General features: G+C 40.7%; 2 protein-coding genes across 2 annotated transcripts; one reads left to right on the top strand and one right to left on the bottom strand.

The window, feature by feature from the left end:
* Positions 1-368: 368 nt before the first annotated feature.
* On the bottom strand, positions 369-2201 carry LOC134841555 (uncharacterized). Its single transcript, XM_063857586.1, has one exon. The coding sequence runs from the start codon at positions 2199-2201 to the stop codon at positions 369-371; it is 1833 nt and encodes a 610-aa protein (XP_063713656.1).
* Positions 2202-8168: 5967 nt separating this feature from the next.
* On the top strand, positions 8169-12419 carry LOC134841554 (uncharacterized). Its single transcript, XM_063857585.1, has one exon. The coding sequence runs from the start codon at positions 8169-8171 to the stop codon at positions 12417-12419; it is 4251 nt and encodes a 1416-aa protein (XP_063713655.1).
* The last annotated feature ends 2691 nt before the right edge of the window (positions 12420-15110 follow it).

Here is a 15110-nt window from a genome sequence, read left to right as displayed (position 1 = left end):
CGGCGAGGTCCCGTAGGAGACCAAGCCTCCATACTTTATCGAAAGCGGCCTTAAAGTCGATCGCAACTATTAGCGTTCTTTTTTTGACCTGTAGATTATCCATTGCCGTTTGTGTAATGTTTGCTATAACATCAGTAGTTGAGCGGTGTGCCTGGAATCCTGCCTGTTCAGGCGGCACTAATTCGATTTCTTTCGCCCACTCCTCCAAACGTGTGAGGACCATTTTTTCCATAGTTTTGCCGATGCAAGAGAGGAGGGAAACTGGCCTATACGACTTTATTAGGTTTGCCGGCTTCTTCTTTTTGAGTATCGGCACAATTGTAGCTGTTCGCCAGTTTGCCGGAACTTTGCCTTCACTCCAACTTCTGTTAACCAAATAGAGTAGATATTCCCTTCCCTTCTCCCCATTGAGCATTAGCAAGGTGCTTGAGCATTAGCGGATGCACTCCATCGGAGCCCGCACTTTTGGGTTTAAGACTTCTTAATGCTTCTCCTAATTCGGCTATGGAAAATGACTCGTTGATTTCCGAGTCCCAATTTAACTTAATTGCTTCGCGTAGGGTCAAGTATGCTTGTTTCGAATCTTCCCTTTTGACTGTCACTCTACTAACCGAAGCATACGTCTTACAAGCAACTTTTGCTTTCTCCCTGTCGGCCGTGATGGATTTACCTCCGTAATCAACAGGAGTATTTGGGAGCCGCTCTTTTTTTCTGCCGTCCATGGCCCTGAGGGTGTTCCAAACTTTTGTGGTCGGGTCCCGCGGGCTGAGTTCAGCTGCATATTTCCTCCACGCCTCGCGTTTACTGACCTCTATCGTTTTCTTGAACACCTTAGAAGCTTCCTCGGCTGCCGAAATGAGAAGATCGTCGCCAGGGGATTTCCTAAGCTGTCTTTGTATATTATTCATACTTTTCTTCGCAACAGCGCACTCTTTGGTCCACCATGGTTTGCAATCTTTTCGAGTGGTTACCGGAATAGATCCTTTAGCTGCGTTCATTATTGCTTTAGCAAATAATTTTTCCAAAGCTTCAAGGGACTTGAAGTCCTCCGGCAGGGATAGAGATTGTTCTAGTAGCCTCTCGAATTCCGGCCAGTCGGCTTTCTTCATGTTAAGGTTTGGTCGGGTTCGAACTTTACTGACCTTGTTGCAAGAGGATATCAGAATTGGCAAATGGTCGGACCCTACCGAGTCTATTGTGGTCCAGTTACAGTGGTTAGCTCTGGATGAGTGCACTACTGTAATGTCGGGTGCTGTCCCTGATCCATTTTTCGCAACTCTTGTTGCCCCTCCGCTGTTAAGCAGGCACATGTCCTTATTGATTAGCCATTCGTCCACTTCTTCGCCAATTTTGTCCTCGACTTTGTTCCGGTCCCAGCTTCCATGGGCATTCATATCCGCGAATATGATGGAGTTACTGCCGCATGGCCATTTGTCCAGGTATGGCTTTGAGTCTCTTTGATCATATTGTCCGGATTTTGCTGGTGGTCGGTACACATTATGAATTTCCAGCCACGAATTGCCAGTTTTCACAGCTATGCTGACTGTCTCTAGAACTGCGGTTAAAGGCATACTTAGGCTGATTTCTTTACATTCTAGCCCCGGCCTAACAGCGATTGCTACGCCTCCTTGTGCCCTTTCGTTGGTAGTTTCCGTTTGGTGGACAGTGCGGTCCTTTCTAAATACAACCCAGTCGCCGCTGTTCGGAACTTTGGCCTTCTCGGTCAGTTTCGTTTCTTGAAGGACTAGAATGTCCGCTTGCGTATCGTACGCTAGCTTTTTTACCACATCCCCTTTCCCGCGCCATCCATCTACATTCAACTGGATGATTTTTAGACCTTCCTTAGTTCGTGGTCTGATTGGGTTGGGGTCCGCGGTGTTTGATTTCAGGTGGTCGCAACCGCAGTGCCATCTGTATCCATCGTAGGATTTTATCTCTCTGACACTCCATCCCAAGCATTCTCTGTGTATGTACTGGAGACAGTCTACGCATTTGATGGACCATCCTGTGTTTTTGACTTCCTTGTTGCAGAAGCCACATGGCCACTTCGGCCCCGGGTTGGGTTCTATATCTCCTGCCTCTAATAGGCGGCGACTCAGGTCGACAGGATCACCCAAGCGCCTTGCCAAAAACCCGCCCGATTCGTTCTTCTCCGTCCGTGCTGCACCATTGAATGTGGAATTGGCGATGTCCAAAGACATCGGTATCGATCGCCGCTGAAAGGCTCCACACATGATCCTTTCAGCGGCGATCATGTGTGGAGTTTTTACTATAGTTGCCGCCTATAGTAACTTCAGAGGGTGGGGGGGGACCGTAAAAATTGATTTTCCAGCCCCCCCCCTTCAAAATCAATTTTGAAAAGCTTGTATAACATTGTCATATTGCAATGAAATTTGGCGTGGTGAACAAATCGACAATTGTGAACAAATTTGTTCTTCATACTGTACAGCGTAACATCACGCATTTAGCCGTAATAACACGTAAAACAAACATAAAACTCGGTATTTTGAAAGGGAGGAAACTGGAAAAGAGCCAACGCATGATGTTACGATGGCATGAAAAACAAACCTGTTCACAATTGTAGGTTTGTTCATCATGCAAAATGTCGTTGCATTGTGAAAACTTTTAATTAGTTGTTCTATCCTAAAATTCATGTTGGGGGGGGGGGGGGTGGAAAGAAGCCTATATGCGTAATTTTACATTGTAAGTATGAAGAAAAAATTGGTTCACAATTGCTGGTTTGTTCAGCATGCCAAGTTTCATTGCATTATGACAAAATTGAAATAGTTTTTGAAAATTGAAATGGGGCGGGGAAGTGGAAAACAGCCGGATCTTGTAGCCGAACCCGTTAAACCAAAAAACACAATAAAACTATTACAAATCAGAGTTGGTAAAATCACAAACACCAGAGTAACATTCAACTATAGTAAAATCTGTTTGAATCAAAAAACAAAAAACCGAAGCTTTGTAAAGGAACGGAACGGCCTGAAAAGCGTACCAGATAATTTAATTGCACTTGGAAAAAGACGGAAAATCAGCCGACATAATTTAAAACGAAAACTACAAATCCGAAAAAAAAACCTACATTTTTTTCAATAAATATACTTGAAAAATTAATTACTACATCGAATCAACTAAGATGTAGCTTCAATGAATCTTCACAAAATTGAGCATTTTGGTCATGAACATGTGAACAGAACTTAGCTTGTGAGCAGAATTGAGCATGTCAGCTGAATTTGCAAGAAAAATTGTATACGGTAAAAATTTATTGTTCCCTATTACAAGTCACTTGCTCTTGCCAAGTGAAAAAAGTCTTCATTAATCACATTTCGGAAAAAATCGAAAATCAGAAAAAAATTCATTAAAAAATTCAGCAGAAGAAAGCCGATCTAAAATTGGGCCCTTTTTTCTTCCCACCCCACATTTGAATAAGATTTTGACATTGCCATACTGCAATGAAAATTGGCATGATGAACAAACAAACTATTGCGAACAAATTTGTTCCTCGTATCTTACATCGTAACATCACGCATTTAGCCATGATAATAATTCGTAGAAAAACTATAAAAATAGAAGTTTTAAGTGCAAAAGAGCTCTAAAATGCCTTGAATTGTTCTAAACTGCAATGAACCACTAGCTAAGCCATAAAATTGATGACCATGCGAGGAGTGAGGGGGGCTGGAGGAGGAGGACTAGAGCCCATTTTTTAACTAGAGGGGCCAAGAACAGAGCCAGCTTTAGTTTTCTCATGTACTTGCCTGCTTCGTTTGCGTTTTGATCTGGGGCGTCGCCTGTGTTGTGAGCTCTACTCTGTGCTATTAATTCTGAGTACTTCTTATCGATTCCAAAGTGTTTGAGGGGTGCGTCCTCCGACAAGTGCGTGATCTCCTCTGTGTCTGCCTGTTCAACGCTCTTTTCCAGTTACTTTGCCCTGATAATTTTTCCAAATTTAAATTTTGAAAATTCGGCCTTTTTCCGCATTCGCATCAATTTTATTGTTGCATGTGGTTTTACCAGTTAAGTTTTAAAGTAATTAGTAAGCATACCAAGCGAAATTGATCAGCCATTCTAATCAGCTTTTCTTCAAATCTTTTGATTCTGACACGGAAAAAATGTTCTAGCGGCTACAGGCTACAGAAAATAGCTTGGTATACCTTAATTAAATTGAGAGCCCCAAAATTAAATTTATTCACATTCAGTTTTGTGAACTAGAAAACAGCCCCGCCTGATCTCCGCTTCCTCTGCAACAACGTCTACAACATGCGCACGGGTTGCCGCACTTCATAAATTTCTGCTCGATGTCCTATTCCGCACTGGTTTTGTATTTTGCACTTGAATTTGTTGGTAACCGAAGTTGGCGATGAAGTTAACATCTGATTCCAAGTCAAAAAGAACAATAATAGATCAAAATAGCTCTCCAGATATTGCACGTGGGAAAGCAATCCAAGGCCGCTCCCAATTGACAATAAATCAGTTCGGCCGACTTCCGCTGCCGAAATCAAGTTTACAGAATATTCAACAGAAGTCATGACAATGTCTGAAACAGGAAATCATTGAATACAGCTTCACGTAATTTCAAACTTCACATAACTGACTTTTTTGCCGAATATATTATGCCTTTCCTTCGATTATCATTTTATTTAAAACTATTTTTAATCGCAAGCGTGAAATCATTTAAAAACAAGAGTACCGTAATCATTTAAAATAAGAGTAGGAAAATGTGTTTTTGATTATAAGTCTTAGTCCCTTGTTTTTTATTTACTTTCAGTTAAACACCATAACTAGTAAGCCCGTCTCCAATAAGCAATCGGCGCGAAAAAAATTAGTTGTTATTCTGATCAAATTATTCAAGCAATAGGACTTCGAATATTTTCAAGTTAAGCCATGTCGTAAATCGGTTCGAAAAATCTATTCAACGTTATGACCCTTTGATACATTTCAAGTTATTTCATGAAGAGAATCGGATGGCGATAAATTTAATTTTTCTATTGGAGCTATTCAAACGATGAAACTGTAATATTTCATAATTTTATAGACCAAATCGTTTCAGGAAAAGATTAAATTTTTCTTTAAAGTTTTTGTTATGAAGCTAATCAAGCGCTGAAAATTTGAAATACTACAAGATATGGCTCTTTTTCCTTTTTCCCCCACCTGCAAATTTTTATATTTGAAGTTACTGTTCACTTTGTCCGATTGTCATGAAAGTTGGCATGTCGACTAATTAGGCCATGACAAACATATTTGGTCTCCATAATCAACCTTGTAAGACCGCTCGTTAGACCATAAAATTCATGTTTGAGTGAGTTGGGGGGAAAGGAAAAAGAGCCCAAGATATTTAAAAGAGCTGATCGATCCGCTAAAAAATTAACTTTTGTTCAAGCTATGTAACTATGAAATATTTCAAGTTCTATCATAGAGCGAATCAACTGCGCCACATCAAGTTTTCTTAAGCTAGCTGGTCAAGCGATGAGACTAGAAAAATTCTAAGCTATTTCATAGAGCGAAATGGTTCGCAAAACTTTCATTGTAATCAAGTAAAGAATCGAACGGCGAAAAATTTCTGTTTATATTGGACCCTTTCAACCAATGAAACTCGAAAAGTGCCATTCTATGCATGGAATTTTTGAAAATTTGAAACACTACAAGTTTATTTCAAAGAGCTATTAGCATATTTTGCCTTCCATCAAACAAATGCAGAATTGGACTTGAAAATGAATTAAAGTCAAACCACCAAAAATCAAATTCGACTTAAAACAAAAATTTTTCAAAAAGAGACCTACATATCAGAGACGGTCCCATATGCCAACAAATTCCAAAGTTTGCAATGAGATCAAAAATTCACTTATGATAAGTAAAGACAGAGCTACAATTCATAAATTCTTACAAATATTGAAGAGAAGCTTCGCACTACTTGCAATATTACATAAAAATAGTAATGCAAACTAGAAGACAGGAAAGCCACAAAATAAATGAAGTCCCAAAAAGATGTAACAATTTCGAAAAAAATAACTTCAAAATTGAGTGGTATGATGTTCTATTTGCGGAAAATTCTCCCAGAAACGCAATTGACGACGTTTACTGAAAATGCTATAAAATTTATGATGAAGCGGAAAATGAGCCGGCAAACTTGGGTAGAATCGTAGAAAACTGTTGCCATGAAAACCTTTGAACTATAATTTCTATTCTAAGATTGTTAGCTTTATGTGCGATCAAACGGTGAAAGGACACAAAATTAGGTTGAAAAGACTAAAAAATATTCGGTCAGAATAGTTTCAAAGCGAAAAAAAATAATAAAAAAATATAAGAATTCAAAGTTAGTAAACTACAAACAGCAGAAGTCAAAACATTAAAAACAACTAAAATAATAACTACGTACAGTAAAAAAAAAACAATTCTAAGATGCGGCAACTGAGCCGAAAAAACATAAGCACACAAAACGCCGATACTTTGCTAACGGAATATTGCACGTTTAAAAAATGTCTTGTCAGATTCGAATCATGTTTTTGTCAGATTCGAAACTAGTTCCTCTGCCGTCCAGTTCGTTGAAATCGTTTTAAGTGGTTCAAGATGCGTTTGTTGTGTCTTGGAGGATTTTGTCTATTCCGGTACCATATTTCTCACGTATGGTTGAGGACATTCAGGGGAGATTTGGGTTGGTTGTTATAAAAAAAAGGTGAAGGGTTTGAGAGGATGTAAGTTTTCAATGTAGACTGAGCAGAGTAATTGACGAAGGTGAGCAACACTTAAAGATTTAAATTCCGAATGTAGATGTTCTGGAGCACTCTCATTTTTGTGCAACCAGTTGTAGTGCGCAGAGCAGCATTTTTTACTTCAAGTTTTCTCAAGGACGTAGAACTGGCGGCATGAGAACATGCTGTGCATGCGTAATCCAAAATTGGCCGGTCCAAATCGATTTAGGTTACCAGTAGCGTCTTTTTCGGTTGAAGGCAAACTGTCCGCGAAAAGATCTTAAGCATCGCTATCCTGCGCGAGGCTTTTATTGAAGCTCGCTTGAAAAAGTCTACGATCCTAAGGAATGGGTCAAAAAAGATAACGAGTATTTGGGGGGGGGGGGGGGGTTTGGCTTTTCTAAAGGAAGGAGAGCTTTGTTCAATTTCACTAGGGGTCAGCATTGAACTCCTTATTGAACGAGGAAAAAAAATCTGACTGAGCCTTGTACTGAGGAAATTACAAGATATTTAGACGTTAAAAGTCGATGTAACTCAGTTGAGTATTTCGATAAAGTAGGAAGCTTTTTGAAAATTGTTTGCTTGGAAAAAGGGGTGAAAACCGTCTCTAAATGATTGTAGTTTAATTTCGAGGAATAACAGCGCATTATGAACTCAAAAATTGAATAGATTTTGCGATAGGACTGAGCTTTGTTAAACACTTTTACAAAAAACCCTTTCTGTTGACAGACCAACTCCTAAAATGACCCCTCAAAACCATCTGATTAAGATTCCCCGTGCGCTGATGCTATGAAGGAGATCCAGGAGAGTTCGATGAAAGACCATGTCGATAGCTTTAGATATGTCCAGGCTGCTCAAATCGGTCAGAGAAAAAAAGTGACCCACCATTTTTGGACTGTTTTTTCAAAATTTTGCCTGCGGCGCAGAAAATTTGGCCACAACAGGGACCAAACCGTGCTTAGGGAGAGCTCGAAAAATCAATTCGGTCAACCTTAAAAAAAGGTCGACAATTTTGGACAAAAAGGTGAACTCTTGTTGAAGTTTCTGATTAAACGTCCAATGACCTTATCTGAAAAAACTCTCGACAATTGCAGGATTCCCATGAAATACACAACAGTTTCAACAAAAAGTGACCTAGAAAAAATAAGTGACCAAAAAGTGACCAGTTTGAGCAGCCTGGATATGTCAAGCGTGGCTAAAACTTTTCTAGTGGGTGGCTTTTGCTGTCTAAAACCGTGACTGATGAGAAATGCGAGGACTGATATCGCCGTAGTGCTAGAGTGCATCGGTCGAAAGCCATTTTGACGTTCGGCTTTGGGCAGATAATTAATTAAGGTTGGGTGAATTAAAAAAGAGTCAGGAGTTGTTAATGTATTGTAATGTGCTTAATTGTCATGTGTTTAAGATTGTCATGTGTCGCGGGGTTTTGTAATTAACGACTGTTTTTTATCCAACTTTTTCTCATGGTAGCAGGAGAAAATGAGCTCTTCCGTCAAAACCCCGCCGACATGGGAAACAGATATGCCTTATGACGCTTGGAAAAACGAGGTTGACATTTGGAAGCGTCTAACAGATCTACCTGCAAAGAAGTTGGGTTTGGCTGTGGCACTATCCCTCAGTGGCCGACGTCGCGAAGTTGCTATGGAAGTGGGCGGTGAAACCTTAGAGAGTGAGAACGGTTTGAAAGATTTATTGGAAAAACTGGACAGTATATTTGGCAAAGAAACAGTTGACCAATCTTACGAGATGTACACTGCTTTTGAATCTATCTCAAGGTCCTCGGCTAGCGTTATTGAGCATATCGCTGACTTTGAGAGAGCATACACGAAAATGAAGCGGTTCAAAATGGAATTACCAGATTCTATTTTAGCGTGCAAGTTGCTCCATTCCTGTAATTTAACCTCCAATGAACGCCAACTGGTTCTCTCCGCGTCGAATGAGCTGAATTTTGACACTATGAAAAAGTCACTGCGACGAATTTTCTCAGGAAGTTCCTCCTCCACCTCGGGAGTGCAGCTAAAAGACGAACCAGCTTTCGTGGCGAACGAGGAACTAAACGAAGAATCTGCGTTGATATCTGATCGGTTTCAGAGACGCGGTCGTTTTCGAGGTCGAGGACAGGCCAGTTACAGTTTTTTGAGAGGCGTACAGAAAAAAGGTAGAAATCCTGTTGACAAAGAAGGTAGAGTTACCACCTGCACAGAGTGTGGTTCCAGAAATCACTGGTTCAGAAACTGCCCGGACAGAGATTCCGGAAAGAGTGTTGATTCAATGCCCGCAATAGCCTCCAGTACCGTTCCTTCAAGCTGCGACTCAGGTACAGACACGCAAGTATACCTCACGTTTGCAAGTAACTGCGGGAAGTTGCTGAGAGAATGCTATGAGTCAGCAATTCTGGACTCCGGCTGTACAACAACAGTCGCGGGAGATCAGTGGGTCAAACAGTACGTATCTAAACTTTCGAAGACGCAATCAGACACTGTTGTGTACAACAAGACTGGTTGTCGCATTGTTTTTGGAGATGGAGCATGTCAAAACGCTAAATACAAAGCCTTTTTGCCAGCTAAATTTGGCTCACTTTCTTGTTTTGTGAGTTGTGATGTCATTGACGGTGAGTTGCCTTTACTGCTGAGTGTCAAATCGATGGAATCTGCCAAGTTCGTGCTCAATTTTGATGGCAAGTTTGTTGCTATACAAGAATCTGACGAAAAGCTAGACCTCAAGAGGACGTCAACCGGCCATCTTCTTCTGAACATTCATCCTGGTTATGAAGATGTTTGTTTGGCAGTGTTTGCGCAGTCAGATTTTAAGAAAATGCACCGCCAGTTTGGACATTGCTCCGCAAAACGGCTCGAGCAACTACTCAAGCAGAGTGGCTACAAAAGCGCAACTTTGCAGTCTGATGTGGAAAGTGTAGTTGATGAATGCGAAACTTGCAAGAAGTTTGGCCGTGCTAAACCAAAACCTTCGGTTTCCTTGCCTCTTGCAGTGAAGTTCAACCAGGTGGTTTCTATGGATTTGCACAAATTGAGCGAGCTCGGGCCTAATACGCATTATTTGCATCTTATAGATCTTTTTACGCGTTTCAGCGTTGCCTGTATAATCCACAACAAACTTCCTGAGACCATCATAAGTGCGGTTTTGAGAAATTGGTGCCTTGTATTTGGACCACCAGGAACATTTATGAGTGATCGAGGAGGTGAATTCAACAACGAGAGGTTTCTGTCTATGACTGAGTGCTATAACATCAGGGTTATTTCGAGTGCATCGTACAGCCCTTGGTCTAACGGGGTTGTTGAGAGGCATAATGCGATTGTTACTGAAGCTTTCTGGAAAACAAGGTCATCTGGTGAGAGCACAGACGATAATTTATGTCTCCAGTTTGCCGTACATGCCAAGAATTGTCTGTCTAACGCGTCAGGTTTCACTCCTTTTCAGCTGGTTTTCGGGTCCTCCCCAAACTTGCCGAATGTAATTGAGGATAGAGATCCAGCTCTAGAATGCGTGACGACCTCAGAGTACGCACGTGAACATCTGAACCTGCTCCACAAATCTCGACAAGCCTACATAGAGTGCGAGTCCTCTAACCGTATCAAAAGAGCATTGAGAACAAATGTTCGTAGCAGCGAAGAAGTCCAACCGTCTGATCAAGTGTTTTACAAAAGATCTGAAAACCAATGGAGAGGCCCAGCCACAGTTGTGAACCGGCTAGGATCCGAGATTGTTGTGAAACATGGCGGTCAGTTGATCAGTGTCCATCCAACTCGCGTCCGGAAGTGTCAGTCGGACAGTATAGAAACGCTGACCACAGCGGCGCATCCCGAGAACAGAACAGAAATTCCGTTAGTCATTGGTTCAGAAAGTACCAAAGTAGACACCAGAACTTGCCCATCAACTGCAGTGGAGAGTGATGAAGAAGAATATAATGTCGCTGAAGACCGGATTCCACCAGAGGAAAGCGTTGAACAAGTAAATAATCACGCTCAAAACGGTATGAAGAAGCAGTTTCAGACGCAAGAAAGAGAAGACTATCCGAAAGTGCGTGATTTCGTGAAGTTCGTACCCAGATGTGACCCAGAGAAGTCATACGAAGGTCTAGTAATCAGTCGCGCTGGAAAAGCAACTGGGAAGTACAAAGGATGCTTCAATGTTGAATTTACAGCTCCAGACAATGTTGCTGGTATGACCGGTAACATAGATTTCACAAAAGACATGGTGACTTGGGAGAAACTTGATGAATGCCATGCGTTAATCGCAGGACACCAACCCGATCAATTTGTTGCTGAAAAGCAGATTGAGCTCGAAAACTGGATTAAACGCTCAGTTTACACGGAAGTTCATGATGTTGGACAGTACTTCATTGATTTACGCTGGGTTTGCTCTCAGAAGACAACTGGTGCCAAGAAAGCACGTTTGGTAGCCAAAGGTTTTCAAGATATGGATTTGGAAACCCTCGTGAAAGATTCTCCTACATGTGCCCGGGAAGCGTTCCGGCTTGTACTGACTGTCTCTGCATCGAAGAATTGGCCAGTTGGAGTTTTGGATATAAGCACTGCCTTTTTGCAGGGATCTGAGTTGAAGCGGGAAGTATATGTTAAACCACCTCCAGAAGCCGAATCAAAGTGTCTGTGGAAGTTGCATAAACCAGTGTATGGCTTAGCAGACGCCTCCAGACTCTGGTACGATCGTGTTCGCAAAGAACTATTATCCTTGTCATGTCAAGTTTCTCAGTTCGACTCCTGTTTGTTCATCTGGCGAGATCCGCAAAATAACGTCAGCGGTGTTCTGTGCGTCCACGTAGACGATTTTGCGTATTCAGGCACTGTTGGGTTCAAAAATGAAGTTATAGACAACATTTCTATGATTTTCGATGTTGGAAAGCAGTCAGATCTGCCATGCAGCTACCTAGGCGTCCAACTAGACAGAGAAGAACGTGGCATTTTGATCCAACAACAGAAGTACATCCAAGCTATCGAGGAGATAGATGTTCCATCTGATGCGACTCGAACAGAATTTTTGTCTAGAAAAGGCGTGAGAGACCTGAGGAAACTTCTAGGCAAGCTGAACTGGGTGTCGTCTAACACACGACCGGATATATCGTTCGAAGTTAGCCTCCTTATCAGCAAACTGCCAGCCAGTACAGTAGAGCAAGTCCTGGCAGCGAACAAAGTAGTCCGCAAGCTCAAATACGACAATTACGGAACGTGCATGACATCTCTTGGAGACGACATTGAGTCCTGGAGAATCATTGTTTTCACAGACGCATCACTGAACAACTTGGCGGGAGGAGCAACCCAAGGAGGCTACTTGGTCTTCTTGGCGAATACCAAAAACTCCAGATGCTCGCTCATTTCTTATCGCTCGCAGAAAATAAAACGCGTCGTTCGGAGTACACTCGCAGCCGAAGCACTGGCTTGCTCGGATGGTGTAGATGCTGCTTATTTAATGCAAAAGATGCTGCACGAAATAGTCGGAAAAATTGTCCCTATTGATGTATATACTGACAACCGATCCCTGGTTGATGCGACGTATTCGACAAAAGCCGTCGCAGACCGTCGTCTGCGTGTTGAGATCGGCCATCTGCGAGATTTGACTTCAGACACATCAATAAGTCTCAGATGGATATCAACCAACCAACAGGTCGCTGATTGTCTGACCAAAGATAGTCGCGTATCACGCACTACGCTGATTCGCTGTATACAACACTCTTCAATTGACTTCATTCAATAGCGGCTGTAACTATAACACATCGCTGCTTTGCGGAGCTTTCCAATTGATTAAATTACACGGGAGATTGTTAATGTATTGTAATGTGCTTAATTGTCATGTGTTTAAGATTGTCATGTGTCGCGGGGTTTTGTAATTAACGACTGTTTTTTATCCAACTTTTTCTCAGAGTAACACTTAAATTTTATATATTTGAGGTTGAGAGACAGAGAGCGTATAAAAATGTGTGTTAGAAAACAATAGCTGCCAGGCCAAAATAATTTAGATGAACCGTGCATAGACCGTCTGGTCCTAAGCCTTTTGATAGGTTTAATCATTCAAATATATTTCCATTTCAAATAGTGTAAGACTGAAAGAATCAGCTGACCTGAGTGTCAGAGCTTCTCAGTTGGTTAGTCTTTGAGCTTTATGCTTTTGTGTGTTCTCCGTTTAGTGTGTTAGATTGCTTCCTACCACAGACTTATAGCCATTTAACGATCGAACTACTTTCCAGAGCATGCTAGATGATGTATGATGACTGAAGCTCTGGAGGAATCCTCGCCATTTCTTTTATGATTCCTTGACTGTTTTGAACATGATTTGTTTAATTAATATTAAAGTAGATCTGATTGATTTGTTAATCTGATGTCTCTTTGTTGTCCTCTTTTCTTTTTTGCCGGCATTTAGTGCAAGCACAAAAAAACGATGACGGCCTGCAGGAATCTGTTGACGGGATGCAGAGAGAATTGTATAACGAAAAATTGCTCAGCGGCATTTACATCAAGCTGAATAGGTTTCTTTGCAAGAGTATTTTCATTTTTAAAACTTTCCCGGTCTGCTTTTTTTAAAATGCATTCAAATTCTAAGATGCGCAAAAGAGATATCCTCCGCAAGGGGATGATTCGTGTAAATGGTCTGAGCCCAGTTTAAAAATTGTTGGCGAAGCAAGATTATGTAAAATTGAGCAAGATGCGCGTGATATGTCAGATGATGCTGATGAACTTCTATCATATGCTGTTGAGTTTGGTGTTGATCAATTAGGTGGGTGAATGAGGATTGAATCAAAAGTATATTCCTGTTGAAAGACGCTTGCTAATCGCTGCTTCAGATGCTCAAGGAAACAATTGTGTGAGGCTAGGTCTTGTAGCAGAGAATATCCGAATCGCTACCATTGCGCAGTCTTTAGGTCATTCTTTTGAAAGCCTGGTTGGTCAAAGTTCAAAAAAAAATTGATTCATTAATATTTGACACAGGCGAGTTTGAACTTTGCACGACTAGCGATACCCTGTTTTCAGCCACAAAACAATATAAGAAAATTACTATATGAAAAGTGCTATTTATTCTATTTTGTTTAGGACTTTAATTATTCCAAGAGCAAATAGGGCCCATTCTCCAACACACTCAAAACGTTCAGTTGGCTACAATCAAAATTCTTATGACTACGTTTAAGAGTCTAGTTCTCGGCTATAAAACACTAAATGCCTTCAATAATTTACAATTAGAACAAAAGACCTTGTAAAATTTGTGTCAAGGAAACAACGTTGAATGAGCATTCGGAAACTTCTACCGAGGAGCAACAGACAGTTTAAAAAGAGTCAATGAATGCAAATAAACACAAAAAAAAATACTGACTTGTTTTTTGAAAATATCTCATTTTTCGAAAATCGAAGAAAATGTATGGCCTTGAAGCGCTTTCAATTTCTAGAACAATTAATGATTGACCCTTTTTGTTAAACTTACAAAAACGAAAAAAATATATCATCGCAACCTATATGAGAGTCTGAACTACGTTCATCGACTCTTAAGTTATCTACCAAGTGTTGAAAATTTGGACCACTTATGTCTCCTAAAACACATCGAATCTAAATTTGACGTTCAAACGACCTAATATTAGGTGTCTGAGCAGATATAAACAAAGCCGAAACCTATAGAGCGAAAAAAAAGGAAACAAAAAAGCTATTTATATAAATCGCAGGTGGTAAAAATGTGCGAATCACAAAACGACTATCAGTTAGAAAATTAGCTTAAATCAGAAAACGTCTGTGCTTCAGCAAAAACTCTGCAAGACAAACATATTCAACAGACAGTCAGAGTCAATAAACGCAAGTAAACAGAAAAAAACATTCTGACTCGTTTTTTGAACAAACTTCAACTTTCGAATTTCAAAGAAAAAATAGACGCCTCAAAAGCTCTTTCATTTTTGTAAACATTTTATGACTGGCACTTTTTTGATAAAATTAACCCACTTTGACAAAACTGGATCAATAAGAAAATTTTTATTCCGCTGAGAAATGTGAAAACTTCCACTTTCGAAACTAAGAGGAGTCGATCACGTTTTTGGTAACCTTTACCCTTTTGTGTGCGATGGTGGAGTTTTCCTTCCTTTTCACAAAGGAAACGAATTGAACTTGGATAAAAATCAAAAGTCAAACCGCGAAAAAGTAAATTTGAGCCTGAACAAATTTTAAGACTTTTCCTGAAAAAAAGGGTGAGGACTCGGGTGGGGACTCGAACCTTGCGATTCCTAGGAACGCACTTTTCTACTAGATCAACTGGAAACGGGTCTGGAAGTGACTGCGGCTTCACATTAAGGCAAGGTCGATTTCTAACAGACTTGGAACAAAACTGTGTAATGGAAAATCTAAAACTCAGATACAAGTGTATTTGCTCTCGCACGTGGAATTACGCTCAACTAAATTCTTAATTTCTAACAAA

Source organism: Symsagittifera roscoffensis, chromosome 3 (genome assembly GCF_963678635.1).
Source record: "Symsagittifera roscoffensis chromosome 3, txSymRosc1.1, whole genome shotgun sequence".
NCBI lineage: Eukaryota > Metazoa > Xenacoelomorpha > Acoela > Convolutidae > Symsagittifera > Symsagittifera roscoffensis.
The sequence above is the reverse complement of the archived record's forward strand: the minus strand, read 5'-3'. Positions and strand labels throughout refer to the sequence as shown.

Bases quoted from the DNA above. Each gene is read 5' to 3' on its own strand.
- LOC134841554 (XM_063857585.1), top strand. From the start codon at position 8,169: ATGAGCTCTTCCGTCAAAACCCCGCCGACATGGGAAACAGATATGCCT.
- LOC134841555 (XM_063857586.1), bottom strand. From the start codon at position 2,201: ATGTCTTTGGACATCGCCAATTCCACATTCAATGGTGCAGCACGGACG.